This window comes from Ambystoma mexicanum, chromosome 12 (genome assembly GCF_040938575.1).
Source record: "Ambystoma mexicanum isolate Mex_15411 chromosome 12, UKY_AmexF1_1, whole genome shotgun sequence".
NCBI classification, from domain to species: Eukaryota; Metazoa; Chordata; class Amphibia; order Caudata; family Ambystomatidae; genus Ambystoma; species Ambystoma mexicanum.
Window position 1 is genome coordinate 1,004,382,104 of NC_090936.1, and position 26,532 is coordinate 1,004,408,635.

The 26,532-nt window shown below is 46.2% G+C and overlaps 1 protein-coding gene across 3 annotated transcripts in view; it reads left to right on the plus strand.

Moving 5' to 3' along the window:
• CCDC136 (coiled-coil domain containing 136) overlaps window positions 1–26,532 on the plus strand; it is a 391,788-nt gene that overhangs the window by 159,946 nt on the left and 205,310 nt on the right. For all 3 annotated transcript variants that reach the window (XM_069629532.1, XM_069629531.1, XM_069629533.1), the window contains exons 4-5: window positions 21,395–21,469; window positions 25,528–25,848. In XM_069629532.1, coding sequence (XP_069485633.1) covers window positions 21,395–21,469; window positions 25,528–25,848 — 396 coding nt within the window. The remainder of the gene's footprint in view (window positions 1–21,394; window positions 21,470–25,527; window positions 25,849–26,532) is intronic.

The following is a 26,532-nucleotide window of genomic DNA, read 5'->3' on the forward strand; positions in this document are numbered from 1 at the left end:
ATTACACATGCAGCCTTTCCATCCTCTTTATTATACATGCAGCCTTTCCATCCTCTTTATTACACATGCAGCCTTTCCATCCTCTTTATTATACATGCAGCCTTTCCATCCTCTTTATTATACATGCAGCCTTTCCATCCTCTTTATCATACATGCAGCCTTTCCATCCTCTTTATTACACATGCAGCCTTTCCATCCTCTTTATCATACATGCAGCCTTTCCATCCTCTTTATCATACATGCAGCCTTTCCATCCTCTTTATCATACATGCAGCCTTTCCATCCTCTTTATTACACATGCAGCCTTTCCATCCTCTTTATCATACATGCAGCCTTTCCATCCTCTTTATCATACATGCAGCCTTTCCATCCTCTTTATCATACATGCAGCCTTTCCATCCTCTTTATCATACATTCAGCCTTTCCATCCTCTTTATCATACATGCAGCCTTTCCATCCTCTTTATTACACATGCAGCCTTTCCATCCTCTTTATTACACATGCAGCCTTTCCATCCTCTTTATCATACATGCAGCCTTTCCATCCTCTTTATCATACATGCAGCCTTTCCATCCTCTTTATCATACATGCAGCCTTTCCATCCTCTTTATCATACATGCAGCCTTTCCATCCTCTTTATCATACATGCAGCCTTTCCATCCTCTTTATTACACATGCAGCCTTTCCATCCTCTTTATTACACATGCAGCCTTCCCATCCTCTTTATTATACATGCAGCCTTTCCATCCTCTTTATTATACATGCAGCCTTTCCATCCTCTTTATTATACATGCAGCCTTTCCATCCTCTTTATTATACATGCAGCCTTTCCATCCTCTTTATTACACATGCAGCCTTCCCATCCTCTTTATTATACATGCAGCCTTTCCATCCTCTTTATTATACATGCAGCCTTTCCATCCTCTTTATTACACATGCAGCCTTTCCATCCTCTTTATTACACATGCAGCCTTTCCATCCTCTTTATTACACATGCAGCCTTTCCATCCTCTTTATTACACATGCAGCCTTTCCATCCTCTTTCATTCTCTCAGGCCCTCCAGACTCTCTCTTTGATATGTGGCCTCTCACCATGTCAACAGGGTCTGTCTCCCAAGCCTGATGGGATCACCAATGCCATCACTGCCTTCCACCGAATCCATGCAGTTCCGCTCTTTCCTTGACGCAGTCTCGATTCTCCGACAGTCTCTCAGATTAAACCATCTCTGTGCCTTCCTCTCCTGCAATGGTCTGCCTTGTATTCTGTCACTCCTCTCAGTTTATCTTTTCCCTCAACCCCTTCTATCTTTAAATTACACTTTATAATCTCCCCTATAGTGGGTGTCATTTGCAAAAAGCAGTAGTTCCATGCAGGGGACTGCAAACGCTTTCACGTACGTGCTGCTGGGCCTCCTGCATGCAATTCTCGTCACTGTCAAAATGGAGTAGTGAAACGCTCTGAGGACTCTGGGCTAGTTGCGCTTTATGCAAATTAGCATAAGGAAAGAAAGCAAAGCAAAATCGCCTTTACTCTTCACTTTTACTCTCTGCTTTGAGAGGCATTTTATGTTAAGAGTTCTTATATAGCACACGGTCGCCCGAAAGCATCATGGCGTTGGAGAGGAAGGAAACAAAAGCCTGGAAAAACAGCCGTCAACCATCAACCCAATGAAACACTGCCTGCAAATGATGTTTTGCAGGCAGTGTTTTATAATGCATCCCAATGGAATCCCCCTGCTACTCAGCAGGTGCAATTGCGAAGTGTATTCCATGGAAATCCATTTATTTATTTATTTGTACATGTATGTAGCACATTAAGCCCTGAGGCATGAAGGCGTTTTACATCTCTTTTACGTCTGCATGAATATCTCATGCAAGGTCAAAACCACTCCACATTGCCACCCTCCTACGCCTAGGAAGGGTTCCAAAATGGGTCCCAGCTTTAAATAGAGGCATAACATCAATACCCCTTGATTTTACGCCTCCATTTTATGTTGAACATCCCCCCGTAGAAATTGACCTTGATTTGGCTTAATGAAAAGTGCAAAGGAAGACATACACATACCTATTGGGTATACATTGAGTGAAGACCTTACCCGAAGCAGGGATTCATCCAAGTTTTCAAGACCACCGCCCGCTGAACATACAGTGGAGATTGAAAGGCTCACGAATACTATCAAGATGCAACACAGATTGGATTGTTGCATTCCGTCCTGAGGAAGGTTGGCTATAACTTTTGGGACCAAATAGTGTCAGCCCACATTATACTACAACCGAAACACGTGTAGACGACAAGAAAGAAACCCACTGCAATAACACAGAGGGTCACATCTACAAGACACAAGAGTGTTGGACTTGATATTACAAACCAATATTTGTTTGGGAATAGTCATCACCCATTTTTTGAAGTTGTGTTAGTATGAAGATGATTGGTATGAGTGAAGTATGAATGATGGGAAAAGTTTTATAAAGGTTGAGCCTATTTCTAGTGTATTAAAGAAGTACAATTAAATACCTATTGCTTATGTTACGTGAAATAAATTTCATATCATACTAAGTTTTGAGAAAATCACAAAAGATTCCTGTTATCTCTAAACCTATGCATTGGCACGCATTGCTTTTGTTCACTATGTAGAGTGTGACAGGTAATTAGATGCCATCTCTACACATATGTCAACCGGTTTCGGTCATTCTAGATCACCTTCTTCAGGGCAGTCTTCTAAACATAGCACTCCCTTGGTCAGGCTGGTCTTGATATTACCACATACTTTATTTTTAACAGTTTAGGGTTCTAGACTATCTGCCAATAAAAGTCATAGTTTTGCTAAGGATTGTGATCTCGGTTCCCTACACTTTTTAATTGAGTGATTGATGCGAGTCCATGGTTGTTTCTACCGTAGGCTAGGTGATAATATAAGGTGCTCACCCACCCCCCAGCCAAACAAGACAGTCTGGCAAGCATTTGCTCTTCTTCTCTCCACTTGTATTAGCTAGGCGGCCCATCGCCGCTTTCTAGGGTAAGTGGTGTGATGGGCAGGGACAGTCAGTCCTTCTCTCTGTCCCCCCTTCTAGAGAGTAAATGACTATTTGATGTTGGCGGTGTGTGCCCTGATTGAGGGTTTATTTATTATTTATTTATTTATTCGCATTTGTTAAGCGCACAGAATCAGCCCTGAGGCATCGTGGCGCTGGTTACAGAATAGCGCTGGTTACAGGGAAAGCGCGTCTTAGTTACAGCATACAGAGGCATACATGCATACAGTTTGGGCAGTAGCAATAGTTAGCAGTGTGTGCCTGAATGGCAGTAGGTAGAGGAATTTTAGTTAAAGAGAGAGGTTTTGAGTTTTTTTCTAAACGCTGTGAGGGAGCCTTCTGCTCTTAGAGCGTGGGGGAGATTATTCCAAAGTTTTGGTGCTATGTAGGGGAAACCCAGCCCCCCGGCTGTAATCTTGTGGATGCGTGGTACAGTGAGTTGGTTAGTGTAGCAGAGTCTGGTAGGTCTGGATGAGGTCTGTCTGAGAATGGTGTCTGAGAGATATGATGGTGCAGTGTGGTGGATACATTTGTGGGTAGTAGTCAGTACCTTGAAGGTGATGCGTTCTTTGACAGGGAGCCAGTGAACTGATTGCCTTGCCAGTGAGATGTGGTCCCTTTTGGAGATGTTTAATGCTGCTCTTAGAGCGTTATTTTGGGTGACCTGGAGTTTGTTTAGGTTTTTTTCAGAGGTGCCGGCTAGAAGTGCATTGCAATAGTCAAGTTTAGCGCCTATGGTAGCTCTTGCTATTGAAAGGCAGTTTTCTTTGGAAAGGAATGGTTTAATGGCGTTGATGAGTTTAGTGCTTAGTGCAGATGCGGAGACAATGGCACTAACTTGTTTGTCCATGGACAGGGTTGCATCAATGTAGACCCCTAGCGTTTTCACAGAGGATAGGACTGGGATAGTGCAGTTGTCGATGTTGAAATTGGCATAGCAGCTGTCTAGCCTGGCCAGTGTGGATTTTTGGCCGAGGATAAGGATTTCAGTCTTATCCCCGTTAAGACATAGGCCGTTAGTGGCCATCCAGGCTTGAATGGTGGCATATATGAGTTTTAGAGCTAGGGCGTCTTTGTGGTATGAGCCTGATAGAGGGAGGAGCACTTGGGTGTCGTCGGCGTAGTTGGTGTAGGCAATCCCAAGTGCATCAAGTTTCTCGAATAGGGGCTTAGTGAATAGATTGTAAAGCGTAGGTGCTGTACAGGAGCCTTGAGGGACACCGCAGTGTATTATGGATGGTGTTGCGCTCGAAATGTTTGAAAAGACTTTCATGGCCCTCCCTTCAAGAAATGAGGTTATCCAGGAGGTGGCTTGGTCAGAGAAATGTGCGGAGTGGGAGAGGTGTGAGGTGAGGGTCTTGTGGTCCACTAGGTCGAATGCCGCAGAGAGGTCGAGGAGAAGTAAAAGGGCGGGTTTACCTTTGTCCAATATCTTGGTTATTTGGTTTTTTAGGTCCAGCAAAGCAGTCTCTGTTCCATGACCTTTGCGGAAGCCTGACTGTCTGGTGCCTAGGATGGAGTTAGATTCGAGGTATAGTTGGATTTGGCTGTGTGCCACTTTATCTAGAATCTTGAGAAGGAAGGGGACAGTTGTTATAGGTCTGTAATTGTTAGGCATCGTGGGGTCGAGAGTGGGCTTTTTTAGAAGTGGGCGCACCCAGGCTTCTTTAAGACTGTCTGGGACAGAGCAGGACTTGAATGAGGCATTAATGAATGCGGTAATGATTGGGGCAAGTGGTTCAGCGCAGTCCTTGATTAATTTAGGGGGGCATGTATCGGCTTTGCAAGTCGATGGTTTCAGATGTTTCAGTATGTCCAGGACTTCTAGTTCTGAAACTTCTTTAAAGGCAAATTTGGGAATGTTAGTGGTTTTGCTATGGGATTGGGAATCTAAGTGTCGACTCTGTTTTGGCAAGGTATTGTAGTGGTTGCGGATTTTGTTTTGTAAGAGGTCTATTTTGTTGAGCATGGCGGCTTGGATACTGTTGCACCAGCCTTCATCCTTGATGATCTCGTCAGAGGAAGTGGGAGGCACTGTGAGCTCTTTAAAGATAGAGAAGAGTTCTCTTGAGTGGCACTTTGAGTCTAGTATTCGACGGTTGTATGATTCAGATTTGGCATTGAAGATGGCGGTTTTGTATTTTTTTGCAGTGACTTTGAATAAGTCTTTGGTGATGTCGCATGGGTTGGCCTGCCAGTTTTTAAGTGCTTGGCGCTTTTTGTCACGCAGAGCTTGGAGGTCCTCTGTGAACCATGCGTTTGAGTGGAAGGATTTTTTTTCTTTTTTCTCTTCTAGAGGAGCGATGGAGTTTATAGCATTGGTGAGCGTATCCTTGAGTATGTCTGCTAGGATGTTAGGATCTTGAGGGAAAGGAGGGGCGAGGCATGGGGTGCTGAGAAGGGGGAGTAGATTGTCTGCAGTTAACTTTTTGGAGCTTCTGGCTAGGGTGGCGGATTTATGTACTGGTGTTTTTCTGGTAGGTAACGTAGGGATAGAGAATTGTATGCAGCTGTGATCTGTCCAAGGGAGGAATGTGTTGGATGTGATAGAGGAGTTACAGTTATGGTCGGCCAGCCAGTCAAGAGTTCTGCCTTTGGAGTGGGTGGGTGTCAGGATTTTTTGTGTGAAGTCTAGGTTGGAGAGGTCCTTGAGGAAGGAGGTTGCTGTTTTGTCCTTTGGGTCATTATAGCCTAGGTTAAGATCACCTAGGAGTAAGGTTTTGGTGGATTTTTTTAGGTTTTCGCTGAGAATATGCGTAATTTGCCCTTGAAAATCGGTTGGGAGTCCTGGAGGCCGGTAGATGACGTGAATGTTAATGGTGTTGTTGTGAGAGAGGGATAGTTTGGCCGATAGTATGTCTGCATTCCCTTCCCATGTGTGGGGTGTGGGCCTGATATGGTGGATGTCTTTATAGATTATGGCAACCCCTCCCCCTGATTTTGTAGGTCTGTCTTGTCTAAGGATGGAGTAGCCTACTGGTACAGCTAGGGTAATGGCGGGGCCTGAGGCTTCATGCAGCCAAGTCTCTGTGATGGCTAGCAGATCTAGGTCGAAGCTGGAGATGAGCTCGTTGATTTCTAAGGCATGGGCAGTGAGCGATCGAGTGTTAAGTAATGCGCATTTGAGTGTAGGTGCTACCTGACTTCTGTTGGGAGGCCGCTGTTTCGTTTGTTTTTTCAGCTTGAAGTTGGGTGGGGTGGATGGTATAGTGGTGGGTGTGAGGTTGGAACACGGTGTGGGGATGTGGGGAATCCTACCCACAAAGTTGTGAGAGACAGAAGTGCGAGAACCTAATCTATAGTTTCTGAGTGATGCTGGGATGTGTTGCGATGAGAAGGACCTAGGTAGTGTGCGTGTCCTCAGTCTGCACAGTCTGGTGCAGCTATTAGGTGTAGAGGTGTGAGGATGCGCGGTGTTGGGGCTGGGGTGAGGTGTCGAATTTGTGTTGGACTGCATCATGATGCTGGAGCTAGGTAAGCACGAGTGTAGATAGTGTCGTTCATATATTGCATTGGCGAGGAGTGCGCCTATGAGTAGTAGTGTGCTAATCTGGTGGTGCAGCCCTGGTAGCATGCTGGAATACTCTGTAGTGCACGTGGAGGGAGGCGAGACTGAGCAGCGATGGTTCTAGTAGTGCAAGGCGCTAGTTGCCTAGAGGATGTCAGAATATAGTGGTCTCTGGGCGACCATAAAGGCACTACGCAATAATACAGTGGTCTATGGGCGACCATAAGGCACTACACAATACTACAGTGGTCTCTGGGCGACCATAAGGCACTACGCAATAATACAGTGGTCTCTGGGCGACCATAAGGCACTACGCAATAATACAGTGGTCTCTGGGCGACCATAAGGCACTACACAATACTACAGTGGTCTCTGGGCGACCATAAGGCACTACACAATACTACAGTGGTCTCTGGGCGACCATAAGGCACTACGCAATAATACAGTGGTCTCTGGGCGACCATAAGGCACTACGCAATAATACAGTGGTCTCTGGGCGACCATAAGGCACTACGCAATAATACAGTGGTCTCTGGGCGACCATAAGGCACTACGCAATAATACAGTGGTCTCTGGGCGACCATAAGGCACTACGCAATAATACAGTGGTCTCTGGGCGACCATAAGGCACTACGCAATAATACAGTGGTCTCTGGGCGCCAGAGCCTCGCTCTGGTGCCGCTATGCGCCCGCCATTGCTGGGCCAGGCGGAAGAATCTGACGAGGTCGGGCGAGACTCAAGAAGCGTTACGCCTCAGAACTCGCCGTACAGCTGGCAATAATGAGTGTGCACGATGGGCATACCTGGCTGTGAAAAGATGTCAACCCTCGCCTTTGAGGGAGTTCGATGAGGCAGGGTGATCTAAGCACGGCCGAACCGTGTGTAGCAGAAGATGCTCCTCGGCTCAGGGGCTAGTCCGTTGTGTGCTGTTGCGGCCGGAATGGTGAGGGCAGGGTCCGTGGCCCCTGGCTCCTGATGCTCCTAACAGGCTCTCAACAGGCCTTAGAGTGGCCTTTGCGCTGGCCGCCGGCGTGATCCGCCTGCCGGCGGTTACAGCTGATTTTCACGAGGCTCAGCCTCGGTTTCAGCCCGCGCTGCGCCCGGCATGCGTGGGTCAGGCGGCGTGTGGGGACAGGGTCAGGCAGGCCCTGTCCGTGTTGCTCGTGGTCTCGTGGCTTCTCTGCTGGGCTGGGGTGCTGGGGGGGCTCCTGCCCTCGCCCCACGGTGAGGAAGAGTGAATGAGGGGGTGAGCAGGCTCTCAACAGGCCTTAGAGTGGCCTTTGCGCTGGCCGCCGGCGTGATCCGCCTGCCGGCGGTTACAGCTGATTTTCACGAGGCTCAGGGTTCTGCATGTGAATGGTCTACTTTTCACGAGGCTCAGGGTTCTGCATGTGAATGGTCTACAGAAGTTGCATGTGATGTGAGTTTGGTGCTCTGCTAAATTGTTTTGTGTGATAGTGATTTAAAGTGCCTCTGCCTTAAACGTAGTTTCAACAACCGCAGATTCCCAAAGATTTCACACAATTGCAGAAGTCTGTCACCTTTTGGGGCCCCTCAATACGATGGTCTTGTCCCACCTTGAGAGTAATGGCGCAGGAGTGTTGGCCAATACCAAACCACATCCACTTGAGGGCGAGTAACTACAATGATAACCATCGCTCTGTGTAATAGGAAAAAACACTGCTTGCAAAACCCATCTACTCAGTCCGGCAGCCACTTGTCAAATATCTTTACCACGATTAAGGTACAAGTCACAAGCGAGCGGATCTTCACTGAAAACAAACAGTATGTATGCAACATAATACATATTTATCTATTTCTGGTACTCTGCAAAGTGCAAAGAGGCTACTCCAGAGCTCTCTGGTTGCTTTATATGGACAAGCCCCTTGGTTCACTTGCATTAAGACCTATATTGTGTGCATGTGCATGGAATGGCACAAGGTATGCTGGAGGGTGAAGGCTGCCCTTCAGTCCATTGTTTGTTGAAAATAAGACAATTGTAAGTGGTCATCAGAATTTTAGGTGGCCTTGGTGTACCTTTAACGCCAGGTCAGGTTTGCGCCATGCTTCTTGTTGTGTGGTGCTGGATCTGTTTGTGGGACCTGTACAATCTTCTTGAGTTCATATGATCTCGGGTCTCTCAATGGATTGCAACATGGGATGAGTTCCTGAAGATACAGGAGCCCTTGGACCACGATGCTCAGCAGGTTTGACTTTTTATGCCACAGGGATCCAGAAGAGCTTTTGCCTAGCTCTTTGGCTAATTTAGCTGTTGAGCTAAGCACCAGTTGGAGTTATTTTTCATTCGGTCAGTGTTTGTTTCTGGCTTTGCAGGAATCTAGTTTGCTTTATACCAGGGGTGTTGCTAGGTTTGTAAAAGATCCGGGGCTACGCTAATGTCGGGACTCAGGACTAGCTAGCATTTTGGTTGTAGCCCCTGAGCTTCTATCCGGGTCAACAATGTATCGTATCAAAGACCGACACAAGTGATCACAGTTCAAAGGTGTTAATTGAACTGTAAATGGGTGAGATAAACACCTAATCTAAACCTTAATCTAAGATGCGAGCAAGCTACGACCCTGAAATAATATTACTACAGTCCAAGTGGAGTCTAGTCAAATAAAAGGGCCTATACTAAGAACAACTATGACCAATCTTTATTGCTATGCTACAAAGAGTGTGGGATAATGTTCACAATAAAATAAATAAGTGTTCACAAAATGATAAGTCAAGATGTTATGGCCGGGGTAGCCCTTCCCCATGTTTTCAGCACGGGCCAAGGGAGGACTCTCGAGCACAGCACACTCCTGGGCTTCTCCAGCATGAGCTTACAGTTCCTTTTCTCTATATCAGGGCCTTCTGTGCCCAAGTCTCTTCTCATGCAAAGCCTCTTGCTTCAGAGGGCCTCATATGCCAAAACAAACAGTTCCTTCTGGTAACCTTCACGTTGGGCGATTACTCTTCAACCCTAGGATTCCCCTTAGCCAGGCTACGATCCTTCTTTCAACGGTAGCCTCTCAAAGCACTTGCCAATTTAAACAGAGGCTTCTGAAGTGCGATCACGTCTCGCTGGGTCACTCTGCTATTCTATAGCAAGTGCGCGCTTCACAATATCACAGTTCGCACAGCGTTCCCTTCAGCCGGACGCAAACACCAATTTCACAATTCCCTCAGTCGGGTTCACACTTTCCTCAGTTCACAATTTCTAAATCTCATCAGAAATCGGGGGTTCCCTTCCCCTAGCTTTCTCTTGGCATCCCTCACATTTCAACAAAAAGTCATTCTAGACCCCTTAGATTCTTCTCTTTGCCTAAGTTCGAGTCTCAACCCCCAGTCAGGCTTTCTCTAAAGCCCCCAGTCAGGCTTTCCACAGTTCATTCATCACCATGTTCTAGTGTGTGGTAGGGTTCACCCCAATTCGCAGGCATCCCTGGTCGGGTTCACGTCTGCCTCCACAACGTGTCAAAGAATTTTGACTGTACAAAAGGTTTGGTTTGACCCTCGAATGACCAGCGTGACACCTCACGCCGGCATCACATAAGGCCTCTTGGTACTTGTTGTTTCTCCTGGTTCGGGTGAAGGGGAACCAGCCATAGACCTTTGAATGAGCGCCCATGTGGCACCGGACCACTCTGATGCCGGCTTCTCTCACAAAGGTTCACAAGGTCTCCCTCTACTGGGCTTGGACTGCTCCCACAAGGTTCACAGGCATCTCCTTGTGCCGGGCTCGGACCCCTCTCACCAAGTTCACAAGGGTCTCCCTCTGCCGGTTTCGGACCCCTCTCACAAAGCTCCCAGCTTTCAGAATGACCAAACATATGCAGATCATCTCTAATGAAATGAATTATATGTAAACGTTCCTCCGACATATGAATTGGGGATATTCTGCAAATCTGGCTCGATGTACTATTTAGTGGGTGGACACACCGAATCCTCCATTCATCCTTTGGAGGTGGATCTGGGTGTGGCATGCCTGTATTAGGAATCTCTCATTTTGAAATGTTCTAAGGCCAGCCACGGGCTGCCTGTATGCATTGCACAGCAGGGGAGACTGTGAAGACCTCCGTGGGGCCGGACATGGAATTGGTGCATACATTGCATTATGTAAATGCTCCCATTTACTTTTGTTGAGAACATTGGTCAGAGTGGGTAGGGGTGGTTGGGAGTGGGGCTCCTCCACTTAAAAAAAAGGGTTTACTGTTCCTATACTTTTATTTTAAAAAGAACCCGTTCCAGAATGGTTTCGTTTTAAAATAAAAGTGTAGGAAGAAGTTGGATCTTGCACTTCAGTACACTGCACTGAACGAACATTCCCTTAAACAGCAGGTGTGTTTGTTTGGGGGTTTGGATTGGGCATGGGAGGGTTCATAGCAATAGGGTTTGTGGAGAGCGGGGGTGGACCATCAAGGAGCGTAGTTCCACTACTTCTTTTCGTACACTTCGACCACTTGTTGAAAGGAACAGTTATATCCAAAGGTATTTCCTGGCTACCTATGTGGGACTGTGGAGCTTTGAGGAGTGACATTACCCACTCTGGCTTAGGCTGGCGATAGGGGCAGTAGACTCTGCAGACCTTTCACCTGAGAGTGGCGTGGGGGGCAACTGGTCTTCCTAGAAGTCTACAAATACAGACCCTGCTCCTCTTCTTGGTCTGATCTCAGATTATAATAGATCGTGAAGAGATCCTCTGTGTTTCAGGTGGTTTCTTCGGTCCTCTGAATAATTATCTCCACTAATTTGTTCACGGAGGAATGTTTGGTGTAGGGAAACCATTTGCTAGATCTGCTGCGTATTTGTCAGATTTCTTCAAGAGTGCAAAGACCTACATTTCTACGAGAGGGACCATTACTACCCAGTCAGTTGGAAAGGGTCATTCCTTTAATTAAGTTCCTGGGTTGAACAAATCTTTCACGCTCTATGTTAGTTCAATCATATCCTATTTGGGCATTAGGGAAAATTAGAATTCCAGTGAAGTTTGTGCTTTACATGGATTTGAGACACAGAGTCATCCTGGATTGGCAATTATGTTCGCTTCTCGACTAACCACACCTTCTTTTCAGGACAATTTTACTTCTGCTAGACTTCCCTTCACCATTGAGACAAGGTTGTCTGTACTGCACCTCTTCTCCACAAATTCAGACATGAAATGGTCGTGCAGTAGGCTGGTGATGGGGTTTGTCTGTTGCTTGGAGAAAGGATTGCTTCAACTCCCTTGCCATCTCTAATAGTGTTTTATTTGTGTGTTCGGCGGTTCCTGAGCTTTGATATTTCCGGCCATTCTCCTGAACATCGTATTTTCTGAACCACTGGAGCGGATTGTGCTACTGTGTCGTTAAAGAGTACCGTTCATCACCCTAGGATTCTGCCCTCTACTTTGAAGGATGGCTAGATCTTAGTTGAAGTGATGGTTTTTGAAATTTGTGTATGAGTTTTTCCAGTTTACGGTGGACGTCTCTTGACTCATCTTGATTCTGATAAAGTCTGTGCAGTTCTGTCCGGTTTCTTTGTTAAGGCATCCCAAGGACTGATCATCAGGTAGGTTTGTGTTGGTGCATTGAGGAATTCCGCCTGGCCTTTCTGTGTCAACCAGTGCATCGGTCCATACAGCAGACTCCCTTAGGGGTAGTAGGATCCTGCTAGGTGTGGCTTCAGGTGAATTGCAAAGCTGACTGGTTGAACGAGTGATAGGTTTGCATTGTATGCTGGCCAGGGATGCAGATTTGTAGAACATCTTTCTCTAAATTGCACCCAGTGGAGTATATTACTGGGACCAAATGTGAGTTTATATGCAGCATGAATCTACCAATGAAATGGTTAAAAGGGTGGAGAGAGAACGATTGCTAGTTTGGTGAATATATTCAGGTTTCAGAAGAAAAGGGCCACCACACTTCCCCCAACTCCTTTTCAGTGTATGTATAGTGCTTTGTGCTGTTTTCACAGGTCTTCACCCAGCCCTATTTTGATGTCATTGGATAGCTAGGGATCTCTTAAGGCTATGAGTTTGATGCCTCTTGTGCTGATGATGATGCAGGCCTCCCCACACTGTCCACTGTTCACAAATGCCTGTGTTTGACCCAATAGACAGGTACATAAACTTAATTTGTGAGATTAAACTCTTGCACATCTATGGGAGCATTATGTTTGCCATATTCCCAGGAGCCCACCTTTCAACACATACTCATTGTGACAGAATGTCACCTGGCATGGGTGTAAACAAATCTAGCTTTTTTATTTGTATTAATACATGATGCCAGTAATTCTGTTTCTGAAAGGGAGGTCTGCTAATCAGGCTGCCCTTCAAAATGCTCCATGCCAAAATTATTATACACACAAGTGCATTACTATAAGAAGTGATAGCACCAGCTTTGCCATGGCACAGTGTAGGTTCAATGGTCCCCTGCACATCCATGACAATTTCTGCATCTCCGACCTAAATTATGATAATTGTCTACCCTAGTGAGTCTTGTGGCAGGCTAATCTCTAAATATAAACCATGCCTGATTGCGGTATGGTGACGGATAAGAGCATACAATTATGAAAGCTGTAAGTGATTCATGCAAGTGTCAACTCTGTGAGCCCAGCCCCAGCTATGTCAGGGCCATATTTATTCATCACTAGTCTAATTGTCTCCACCTCTGCCAAGTGCGGCAGTAGCCAGGATGCTGCCTTCTTTGAATTCTCCAGCAGGGAGGACACACCTTCCCTGAGGGCATGGGCACCTCCCCCCAGTAGGTCTCCTGGAAACAGTGCTTCAAAGGAAACACTGATTTAATAAAGCCATCATCACCCCAGGCTGCTGCACACAAAAGTCTTTTTCAAAGTTCGGAGGCATGGGAAAATGCAGAGTTAGAGTAGAAAGAGATGGGAGGTAAGTCTGAAGAGGGGTCCAACCATCTCTGTCTTCTGTCAGGCTCTCTTCCTTTCTGTCCCCGTCATTTCCTGCAAGGAAAGGGACTCTGTGTCTAATGTAGAAGGCAAGGGTCACTTGTTACAACAAGAGGGAATGGAAGTCTTATGACAGGTTTGCTCTGGGCCAATTCCCTGTAACATTTTGCCTTTATAAGGAAGGGGTTCCCACTCCTCCTGTGAGTCATCTTTGGACACCAGAAAGAAGAAGAATACACTATTGGACCTCTGTTGGGTGTGCGCTCCATTCCAGAGTCCTCTACTATAGAAGTTAAGACAGAAGGCATCCAAAGCAGAGGCAAGCTCTGCTCCCTAACCATCTCCAGGGAACAGTGGAGGGAACCGCTATGGACTAAGTCCTGCCACTCTGACAGTTGCAATGCTGCAATGGAACTAAGGTCCTCACTGGAGGTGATGGAGTCCATGTAGGTGCCAGTTAAACCCACCTGGACTGGGAGTAGAGTGATCAAGAAGGACTCATCTTGTTCTGGAGCACCCGGAGATGGATTCACAGCAAACCAGAAGTTAAAGGGCAGCTACAATCCAGCTACAATATTTTGATGCATCTTTGAGCCACTTTAACCACGTTTGACACTCTTCTAAATAACATAGGACCCATGTTGCTGCTTTTGGGACTTCAAGCAAACCTCAAACCGCTCGCTCCATTTCTAGCCATCTAGCTCAATCTCAACCTATTGTTGCAGACTGCTGCTTGAACCATTGGAAGACATCGTCTTGACCGCTGACTTGACTCTTCAGGAGCCTACACCATCGAAGCAACTTGATACTGGCTTCCAGTAGGATTGCATTGACTCAAACCACCTCAATATTGGTTTGACCATAGCTAAAGTGCCAAGAAGCCCGGCTCACTGCTGTTGAGCCTCTCAGTCATGGATAAGGTACTGTTTAGAGGCCTATCTGGCTGGTCCACTTTCTGTGACCATAGTGACTTTTGAGCCCCTTTTCCACCTTGTTCCTCAAGACATATCCTTTCTGAGCAGTGACATTGTTGTATTTTCTGGGCCGAACGCCCTTGCTCATTTACCAAGAGGGGCATACTTTGCTAGTCTGCATTTTGTGCGTTCTCTTTACACGGGTGGGTTTTTGCTAGTGTTTCAGTTTGTTGATTGTATTTTTATTGTTGAAATAAAGTATATATTTGCATAGAACCTTCATTCAGCATTCTTTTTTTGGAGTTGTTGGACTGTTGTTGTTTGGATTGCTACTGTTATCATTTTACACCCCTCCTGAGAGTAAAGCTTATCCTCTGCCACTGTTACCCCAAAAGGCAAAGGGGGTATATACCTATTGGGATGTTTCTGTTTTACCTTAGAGGTCGGTATCACTGCTGGTTTAGTAGCAGTGTAGAGCTGAGCAGGCAGTTAAGCCACTACTCATCCCTGAGCAGTAGTAATTTCCTAACACTCATGCACCAACGCTCCACCACATCTTTATAATTTCCAACACTTCCTCATCTCCCTGGTGGCAAGTTACAGTACCCTCACCTGAGTCCAAGCTACTTATCTTCCCTGTGGATTTAAACTCTACCTTCCCAATATGTGTTCACATCTCTACTCTACATGATTCTGAACTCTTCCGCATCCTCACGAGCCTACACTCTACCAGAGATGTCTGCGCCTAAAGTCTAACACAGCCTGATGCGCCTACACTTGACCACAATGTCATGAGCCCAGGCTCTAGCGTATTCCCGTTAGCGCACATTCCATGATATCCTCATGATCGTAAACTCTACCACATCCTCATGCACTCTAATCTCTAACAGATCCTCATCAATCCGTTGCCTGGAACATTCCTCACATCTTAAACAGCCCTATTCAGCACTATATGGACACTAGTATCATATTGCCACCCTGCCAATCGCATGAAGCCGTCTATCCTTACAATAAAGCTATGGTACCACACTGCCAAATGCACATAGCACGTGTATCCTGACACTAATGCTGAGTTACCACCCTGCCAAATCTGCATAGCCTGCATATGCTGACACTAAAGCTGTGTTACCACCCTGCCAAATGCACATAGCATATGTATCCTGCCACTAATGCTTAAGTTACCACCCTGCCAAATGCACATAGCATATTTATCCTGCCACTAATGCTAAGTTACCACCCTGCCAAATGCATATAACACGTATATCCTGGCATTAAGGCTAGGTTACCACCCTGCCAAATGCACATAGCATGTATAACTCGACACTAATGCTAAATTACTACCCTGCCAAATACACATAGCACGCATATTCTGACAAATACACATAGCATGCATATTCTGACATTAATGCTAAGTTACCACTCTGCCAAATGCACAAAGTCTGTATATCCTGACACTAATGCTAAGTTACCACCCGGCCAAATGCACATAGCACATATATCCTGACACTAATGCTAAGTTACCACCCTGCCAAATGCACATAGCACGTATATCCTGACACTAATGCTAAGTTACCACCCTGCCAAATGCACACAGCACGTGTATCCTGACACTAATGCTAAGTTACCACCCTGCCAAATGCACACAGCACGTGTATCCTGACACTAATGCTAAGTTACCACCCTGCCAAATGCATATAGCACGTATATCCTGGCACTAAGGCTAGGTTACCACCCTGCCAAATGTACATAGCATGTATAACTCGACACTAATGCCAAATTACCACCCTGCCAAATACACATAACACGCATATTCTGACAAATACACATAGCACGCATATTCTGACACTAATGCTAAGTTACCACCCTGCGAAATGCACATAGCACGTATATCCTGGCACTAAGGCTAGGTTACCACCCTGCCAAATGTACATAGCATGTATAACTCAACACTAATGCCAAATTACCACCCTGCCAAATACACATAGCACGCATATTCTGACAAATACACATAGCATGCATATTCTGACACTAATGCTAAGTTACCACCCTGCCAAATGCACAAAGTCTGTATATCCTGACACTAATGCAAGGTTACCACCCTGCCAAATGTACATAGCATGTATAACTCGACAATAATGCCAAATTACCACCCTGCCAAATACACATAGCACGCATATTCTGACAAATACACATAGCACGCATATTCTGACACTAATGCTAAGTTACCACCCTGCCAAATGCACATAGCACGTATATCCTGGCACTAATGCAAGGTTACCACCCTGCCAAATGTACATAGCATGTATAACTCGACACTAATGCCAAATTACCACCCTGCCAAATACACATAGCACGCATATTCTGGCAAATACACATAGCACGCATATTCTGACGCTAATGCTAAGTTACCACCCTGCCAAATGCACATAGCACGTATATCCTGACACTAATGCTAAGTTACCACCCGGCCAAATGCACATAGCACATATATCCTGACACTAATGCTAAGTTACCACCCTGCCAAATGCACAAAGTCTGTATATCCTGACACTAATGCAAGGTTACCACCCTGCCAAATGCACAAAGCACGTACATCCTGACAATAAAACTAAGTTACCACCCTGCCAAATGCACATAGCACGTATATCCTGACACTAATGCTAAGTTACCACCCTGCCAAATGCACATAGCACGTGTATCCTGACACTAATGCTAAGTTACCACCCTGCCAAATGCATATAGCACATATATACCGGCACTAAGGCTAGGTTACCACCCTGCCAAATGTACATAGCATGTATAACTCGACACTAATGCCAAATTACCACCCTGCCAAATACACATAGCACGCATATTCTGACAAATACACATAGCACGCATATTCTGACACTAATGCTAAGTTACCACCCTGCCAAATGCACAAAGTCTGTATACCCTGACACTAATGCAAGGTTACCACCCTGCCAAATGCACATAGCATGTATAACTCGACACTAATGCTAAATTGCCACCCTGCCAAATAAAACATAGCACGCATTTTCTGACAAATACACATAGCACGCATATTCTGACACTAATGCTAAGTTACCACCCTGCCAAATGCACACAGCATGTATAATTCAACATTAATGCTAAATTATCACCCTGCTAAATACACATAGTATGCATATACTGACAAATACACATGCGCATATCCTGACACTAATGCTAAGTTACCACCCTGACAAATGCACATAGCACGTATATCTTGACACTAAAGCTAAGTTACCACCCTGCCAAATGCACATAGCACATATATCCTGATACTAATGCTAAGTTACCACCCTGCCAAATGCACATAGCACGTATATCCTGACACTAAAGCTAAGTTACCACCCTGCCAAATGCACATAGCACATATATCCTGACACTAATACTAAGTTACCATGCCTACCGAATCTACATAGCCCGCATATGCTGAAACTAAAGCTGTGTTACCACCCTGCCATATGCACATAGCATGTGTATCCTGGCACTAATGCTAGGTTACCATGCCTGTCAAATGCACATAGCATATGTATCCTGCCACTAATGCTAAGTTACCACCCTGCCAAATGCATGTAGCACGTATATCCTGGCACTAATGCTAGGTTACCACCCTGCCAAATGCACATAGCATATATAACTCGACACTAATGCTAAATTACCACCCTGCCAAATACACATAGCACGCATATTCTGACAAATATGCATAGCACACATATTGTGACACTAATGCTAAGTTACCACCCTACCCAATGCACATAGCACGTACATCCTGACACTAAAGTTAAGTTACCACCCTGCCAAATGCAGATAGCAGGTATATCCTGACACTAAAGCTGTGTTACCACCCTGCCAAATGCACATAGCATGTGTATCCTGGCACTAAGGCTAGGTTACCACCCTGCCAAATGCACATAGCACGTGTATCCTGACACTAATACTAAGTTACCACGCCTGCCAAATCTACATAGCCCGCATATGCTGAAACTAAAGCTGTGTTACCACCCTGCCAAATGCACATAGCATGTGCATCCTGGTACTAAGGCTAGGTTACCACCCTGCCAAATGCACATAGCACGTACATCCTGACACTAAAGCTAAGTTTCCACCCTGCCAAATGCACATAGCACATATATCCTGACACTAATGCTAAGTTACCACCCAGCCAAATGCATATAGCACGTATATCCTTGCACTAAGGCTAGGTTACTACCCTGCCAAATGCGCATAGCATGTACAACTCGACACTAATTCTAAATTACCACCCTGCCAAATACACATAGCATGCATATTCTGACAAATACACATAGCACACATATTCTGACACGAATGCTAAATTACCACCCTGCGAAATGCACAAAGTCTGTATATGCTGACACAAATGCTACGTTACCACCCTGACAAATGCACATAGCACGTATATCCTGACACTAAAGCTGTTACCACCCTGCCAAATGCACATAGCACATATATCCTGACACTAATACTAAGTTACCACGCCTGCCAAATGTACATAGCCCGCATATGCTGAAATTAAAGCTGTGTTACCACCCTGCCAAATGCACATAGCATGTGCATCCTGGCACTAAGGCTAGGTTACCACCCTGACAAATGCACATAGCACGTATATCCTGACACTAAAGCTGTTACCACCCTGCCAAATGCACATAGCACGTATATCCTGACACTAAAGCTGTTACCACCCTGCCAAATGCACATAGCACATATATCCTCACACTAATACTAAGTTACCACGCCTGCCAAATATACATAGCCCGCATATGCTGAAACTAAAGCTGTGTTACCACCCTACCAAATGCACATAGCATGTGCATCCTGGTACTAAGGCTAGGTTACCACCCTGCCAAATGCACATAGCACGTACATCCTGACACTAAAGCTAAGTTCCCACCCTGCCAAATGCACATAGCACATATATCCTGGCACTAATGCTAAGTTACCACCCAGCCAAATGCATATAGCACGTATATCCTTGCACTAAGGCTAGGTTACCACCCTGCCAAATGCCCATAGCATGTACAACTCGACACTAATTCTAAATTACCACCCTGCCAAATACACATAGCATGCATATTCTGACAAATACACATAGCACGCATATTCTGACACGAATGCTAAGTTACCACCCTGCGAAATGCACAAAGTCTGTATATGCTGACACAAATGCTACGTTACCACCCTGACAAATGCACATAGCACGTATATCCTGACACTAAAGCTGTTACCACCCTGCCAAATGCACATAGCACATATATCCTGACACTAATACTAAGTTACCACGGCTGCCAAATCTACATAGCCCGCATATGCTGAAACTAAAGCTGTGTTACCACCCTGCCAAATGCACAATCATGTGTATCCTGCCACTAATACTAAATTACCACCCTGCCAAATGCATATAGCACGTATATCCTGGCACTAAGGCTAGGTTACCACCCTACCAAATGCCCATAGCATGTATAACTCGACACTAATGCTAAATTACCACCCTGCCAAATGCACAAAGCCTGCATATTCTGACACTAAAGCTAAGTTACCACTCTGCCAAATCTATATTGCCCGCATATCCTGACACTAAAGGTAAGTTACCACCCTGCCAAATGCACATAGCACATATATCCTGACACTAATGCTAAGTTACCACCCTGCCAAATGCACATAGCACCTATATCCTGACACTAATGCCATATTACCACCCTCCCAAATGCACATAGCACATATATCCTGACACTAATGCTAAGTTACCACCCTGCCAAATGCACATAGCACATATATCCTGACACTAATGCCATATTACCACCCTTCCAAATGCACAAAGCCCGTATATCCGGACACTAATGCTAAGTTACCACCCTGCCAAATGCACATAGCACGTATATCCCGGCACCAAAGCTAAGTTACCACCCTGCCAAATCTACATAGCCCGTATATTCTGACACTAAAGCTAAGTTACCACTCTGTCAAATCTATATTGCCCGCATATCCTGACACTAAAGGTAAGTTACCACCCTGCCAAATGCACATAGCACATATATCCTGACACTAATGCTAAGTTACCACCCTGCCAAATGCACATAGCACGTATATCCTGACACTAAAGGTAAGTTACCACCCTGCCAAATGCACATAGCACATATATCCTGACACTAATGCTAAGTTACCACCCTGCCAAATGCACATAGCACATATATCCTGACACTAATGCCATATTACCACCCTTCCAAATGCACAAAGCCCGTATATCCTGACACTAATGCTAAGTTACCACCCTGCCAAATGCACATAGCACGTATATCCTGACACTAAAGGTAAGTTACCACCCTGCCAAATGCACATAGCACATATATCCTGACACTAATGCTAAGTTACCACCCTGCCAAATGCACATAGCACATATATCCTGACACTAATGCCATATTACCACCCTTCCAAATGCACAAAGCCCGTATATCCTGACACTAATGCTAAGTTATCACCCTGCCAAATACATAAAGGACATATATCCCGGCACCAAAGCTAAGTTACCACCCTGCCAAATTCACATAGCACATATATCCTGACATTAAAGCTAGGTTACCAGCCTGCCAAATGCCCTTACCCATACATCCTGACACTAACCCTTTGTTACTAGCCGGCCAAATGCACATAGCCCTTATATCCAGACGCTGTTATCACCCTGTCAAATGCACATGGTGAATGTGCACAGGAATGAGATGCTAGCCTTCGTACGCGTGCTGTAACTGCCCACATGTTGAACGGTGCACCACTTGGCTCTGTGCTGTGCACGCCGCTTTACCTGTTATTTCCCATCTGCCCCTCTGCTTAATGAAGCCATAACCTCTGAAGTGGTGCTGTTGCTAGTGAATAGGATATAGTAGACGAAGGGGCCGCCCATGAACTTGGGCAAATGAGTGTGCTTGCTACAAGGAGTGGTGCATTTCAACTGTGACTGGGGAAGTCCGTGCCTCGAACCTTGGCTGTTGACCTATGCATTTTCTCTCATTGCAGGTGTTCTGGAGGACGAGCGTCTGGCCAGTGCCCAACAGGCGGAGATCTTCACCAAGCAGATACAGAGACTCCAGGGTGAGCAACCGGCGGTCGCGTGACCTCCTCTGTGGTACAACCTGGAATCCATTGTGCTCCATAGAATACATTATTGAGGACCCATAGAGAAACATGATGACTGCATTGAATTGGTGGGTTGGGGCCAATGAAACTGGTGACTGAAACCAAGGCTTTTTAGGAGGACCCATAAGGTTGCTCGATGGGCCTGTCTCCAACACTTGTCCATGCTGGTCATCTTTCATGCCAAACCTCGTCTCAGAAGCCATGTGAAAGAAGTGGAGAAAAATGACCCAGCAAACAGGGGCCACCAGGTAGAGTCTTGTGACAGAGACGCTGTGCAAGTCGACCATCTGGGTGATCCGCACTCTTTCACTTCAATTAGTTATGGCCACTTGGAGATCTCTTATTGGTTAGGGTTGCCAGTCGCCTGGCTCATGTAGGTGCTACAATGGAAGGAAGGGTCATGTGGGAGGTGTTACACTGCTCCTGACATCCTCTTGTTCACCAAGGTTCCTGATGCAGACATGTCAGAACCCAGGATCCCCTTTGAAGGGGCCGTCACTGTGAGGATGAATTGTGCAGGGCATAGGATTGCAATGACCTCACAGGGGCACAGCCATTTCGAAGTGGTACAGGCCGAAGAAAAGGCTGGGAAGCTGGTGGTGACCACACAGCGTACATGAAGTTCATGTGTGAAGGGGTGTACTTTTTGCTCAGTGTGTGCACCTTCTGAGCCGGAATGTGTGTATGCGGGGTCTCAGGGACAGGAAAGAAAGAGGTGGGGGGGCTGTGGTGAAGGGAAACCTGTCTGATGCGTGGGGAGGGGCTTGTCTGATGAGTGGCGGTAGAAAACAGATACCAAGCCGGGCACTGTTGAAGATATTGAAGACTCAAAGTCTTGAGTCATGAGGAAATTGACACATTCGCCCACAGGCATTGGCCTATGAAAGGGCTTGTTGGCCTGGGACTGCCAGTCACATATAACGAAACTCGAAAGACTATTTCTGAGCTCTACTGGCCAGAAGATTGGCTGTTTTTCTTGTCTCCCAATCGTTCAGCAGCACAGCCATGTCAAGAAGATTTCCCTGTCGACCCGCCCCCTCCCTCCTCACCTCTAACCTCTAAGCATTCTTGCAACTTCCATTTTGTTATAGAATATCGCGAGATTATGCGTGGCCATTATATGTCCTACTAAGGATGGGTCTGTATGCCATTTCTTCATCAGTAGGGGCAGGAGGGCCATTTATAGCTCGTCTTTCATGTGCCCTTCCTGAATGGAGCTATTCATTAATTTGGTGATAACTGGTGCCATGGCAACCGCATAATCTTTTATCATCTGTAGAGAGCTCAAGTCAAGGGATGCAGGGTTTGATTTATAGCACTGCTGTGTCTGAGAGAAGGTATTCTAGAGGCATAACTTGGAGAACGGCAGCTTTGAGGTGAGTGTGGCAGTAGGCAAGAATTTATTTTCAAGTCATAAAACCTGGTACCTGCTCTCACTATTGTGCCTGTGGGAGACAGATGCGCAGAACGAGAGGCGTCAATGATCATTTGTAGTGAGTGAAACACATTGAGTACCCCTCCTTTGAAAACTCTGTTTACAGTGCAAAGAATGACATCTGTGTCAACCTCGATGCAAAGGATGAGCGGCGTCTAACGATGCCTAAATCCCAATCACCCTCAACGAGTAGACGAAACGGCTCACTCCCATTAAAGTCTATCCTGTCACTGCGTTATAGAGTGAGTTGACCTTCACTGAAGCCTAAGTCATTAAACATGTACAAAATGAGAAGCGGTGTAGGATGAGCATGACTCAACTTTACTCTGGCCCATCACTGACGCTTCGAGTGAGTGTGATAGCCTGCGCCCCCTTCATGTATAGGGTGAGTGGCTAGCCATTTAAGTTAGGGTCTACCGTGATGGAAAAAAAGGAGGCGGTCTCCAAGGAAACCCGAATCCCCCATCAGTGAATAGACACAGTGGGTCACCTTTGCTGTGGACAGTGAGTGGAGTCCAGTTGGCGTATATGCATTATAGATTGGGTAAGCTTTACCTGAAGCCCCCATTAACAACAGTATTAAGTGAGAAAAAGAGCACCATGGGCTTGACTTGACTGAAGCCTGGGCTATGATTGATGTATCGATTGAGTGAGATTCCATTGAAGCCTGTGGCCTCTTCATGTATGGGCGAGTGGCAATGTATTGAAGTGTGAGTCATCCTTAAAGCAAGAGGGAAGAGGGTCTCCAAGGAAACCGGAATACGCATCAATGAATGCTCTTAGAGGGTCACCTTTGATGTAGAGAGTGAGTGGGCTTCCCCGGATTCATATAGAGTTGGCCACTATTCAAGTCCTTATTGACACTGACCAAAGATGCATAAAGGGACAAGACACCCAGTCACGTATATGTTGCCATTCAATGCCATGGCTGTATTGGGTGGGTTTTTCATTAACACCTGGGTCTCTATTGATGTAAAGAGCTGGTGGGCCTTCCTTATTGCCTGGCTCACATTACAAGGAAAAAGAGAGTTCCTGCCCCTGCTGACGCCTAAGCCACCATCGATGATCATAGCGAGGGGGCATCCATTGAAGCTTAGACTCCTCCAATGTGTATCCTGATTCCAGCTCCTTTGAGGCCTCTGCCTGTTTGACTCATAGAGTGAGCGCACCACCATTGAGGCACATGTTGCCATCTATACATCCACTGAGTACATCCCTATTGAGCCTCGAGCTGCCTTTGGCATATGGGGGAGTGGTCTTTCATAGAAGAACCCTCTACTGGACCTTAGGTCGCGATTGATGTACTTGGGTGAGTGGGACTTCATTCTAGATCGGATCAATATGTACCGATATATGAATAGCTAGAGTGAGCTTTTGCTGTACATGGAGCCTCCACTGTGTCACCGTCAATGAGTAGAGTGAATGGGCTTCCTTTAAAGTCTGTGTGGCCATTGATGTACAGAGAACCTGGATGACCATTATTGCCTGGGGGGATGTCACCTTAAAGTCTGAGTGGGCTGCCATGCTGCCTAGTGCTCTATAGAGTGGTTGGGTTTCCACTGGCGCTTGGATCTCCACCAATGAATTGAGTCAGTTGGACTCTACTGAAACATGTGCTATCATCAATGTGTAGTGGAGGAGGGCCCGTTGCAATAATGGCAGCTGGAAAGTTTTGGGATTAATCATATTCATAACTACTGGCATTGCTCTGGGCGATCCCATAGACTTCAATTTTTTTAGGTTGCCGTGCTCTTCCAAAGGGGAAAGACCATACGCAAATTAGACATGGCCCACCTCAAAGGGGGCATCGCAATCAGACCTGCTAGGCCACTTTGCCCCTGTATTAGACCACAAGCATCATTGGGTATCATTAGTGAGGTATAGTGGGCGTGTCTAGGCACAGCAAGTTCAAGGCTGACAACTGGGGAAACTCATCCCATTTGCACTAACCACTAACCAATTGCTCTTGGCAACCCTTTAGTCCACTGTCTGAGGCTGGACCAGGCTTAGTTTGCATGTGGTCTTGCTCCTTCTGGTATGGCAGGGCAGGCTGTAAAACAATGGTTTGGAGGGAGGCCCAACCCAATGACAATTTATTATAATTAATTCAGAACCTTCCATCTATCACAATTCAGTTTCGATATAGAGTAAGGTCGTAGATGGAGTGGGCCTCGGTTGAAGCATGTGTCACTATGGATGCGCCAAGTTAGTAAAGCTGCTACGGACACTCGGATCGCTGTCAGTGAATTAAGTGAGTGGCTGCTGTTATCGATGTATAGAACAAATGGGCCATCATTATGAGTACTATTCTGGCTTGAGTGGATCACCACTGAATGCTAGGTCACCATCAATGCATGAAGTGAGTAGGTCTCTATTAAAGTTGTGATTGCTTTTGATATGTAGAGTCACTAGGCCTGCATGAAATAATGGGATGCTATAGCTGAATAGAATGAGTTGGCCTCCAAGGATGTACAGGCTGCAGCCTCTGAGGGCTATGGGAGAGGCATGGAGCGAGTGGGCCTCCACACTAGTCGCGAACCTCCACTCACATGGTGCTTCTGTTCCCCTATCACTCCAGGTCAGCTGCGCTCAGTGCAGGAGGAGATCAACAGCCTGGAGGAGGAGAAGGAGAGTGAGCTGCAGGAGGTGGAGGATGAGTTGAGGTGCGCCCAGGAGGAGATCCTCGCCCTACGTCAGGCCGCTGAGGACGCAGCGGCCGAGCGGGAGAATGACATTGCCACCTTGCAGGAAGAGCTGTGCCGCCTGCGGGCCGAGCTGGGACGGTTGCAGCAGACCAGGGATGAGTACGAGCTGGAGATCACCACCCTGCGAGCAGAGATTCAGATGAAGAGCTGTGGGCGGCAGGAAAGCAAGGCCAGCGAGGAGGCGCATTTGCAAGGTACCTTGGGCAGGGTGGCGCTGCAACGTTCAATGGGTATACTCCATAGTTTGCCATACAATCACATGCAACCCAGCTGTGTGCACCTCCACTACATGTTACAGCGTGAGTTGTCCCAATTTGTGCAATTCTCTGCACTTCACTGCAGAAAACTCCACCGCACGCAGAACTACTGCTGTCTACTGTCCTTAGATCCACAGCCCTCGTTTGCTGAGACACAACTGTGTTCAACCACACTGCCTACTTCAGAGGCGTAGCCAGGATTGTTTAACAAGTGGGGCCTGAAGCTAATGCGCTGCTGAGTGGGCATTTACAGATTTTGAGTGGCCCTTGCCTTCTCATGCCCTACCCTGTCTACGCCTCTTGATAGGAATATCCAAGAAGAACCACCACTGAATGCAACTTTATGGACAACCTCTGCACACACAACTTCACTACCTGGCACTACTTGCAAATCTGCTAATAACCAATTCATTGTACTCAATTTCATCCAAATGAACTGTCTGCCACGGCATGTAACTCCACAGCCCATCATAGCATGTAATCAGTTGCTCTACCAGTTGCTCTAAAGGTAGAGATCATGTAGCTATTGAAGAACCAGGGGGATAGGTTAGATCCCTGGGGGACACCACAAGTAGAGAGAGCGATAGAGTAGAGAAAGGATCCAAGTTTCACCTGGGATGG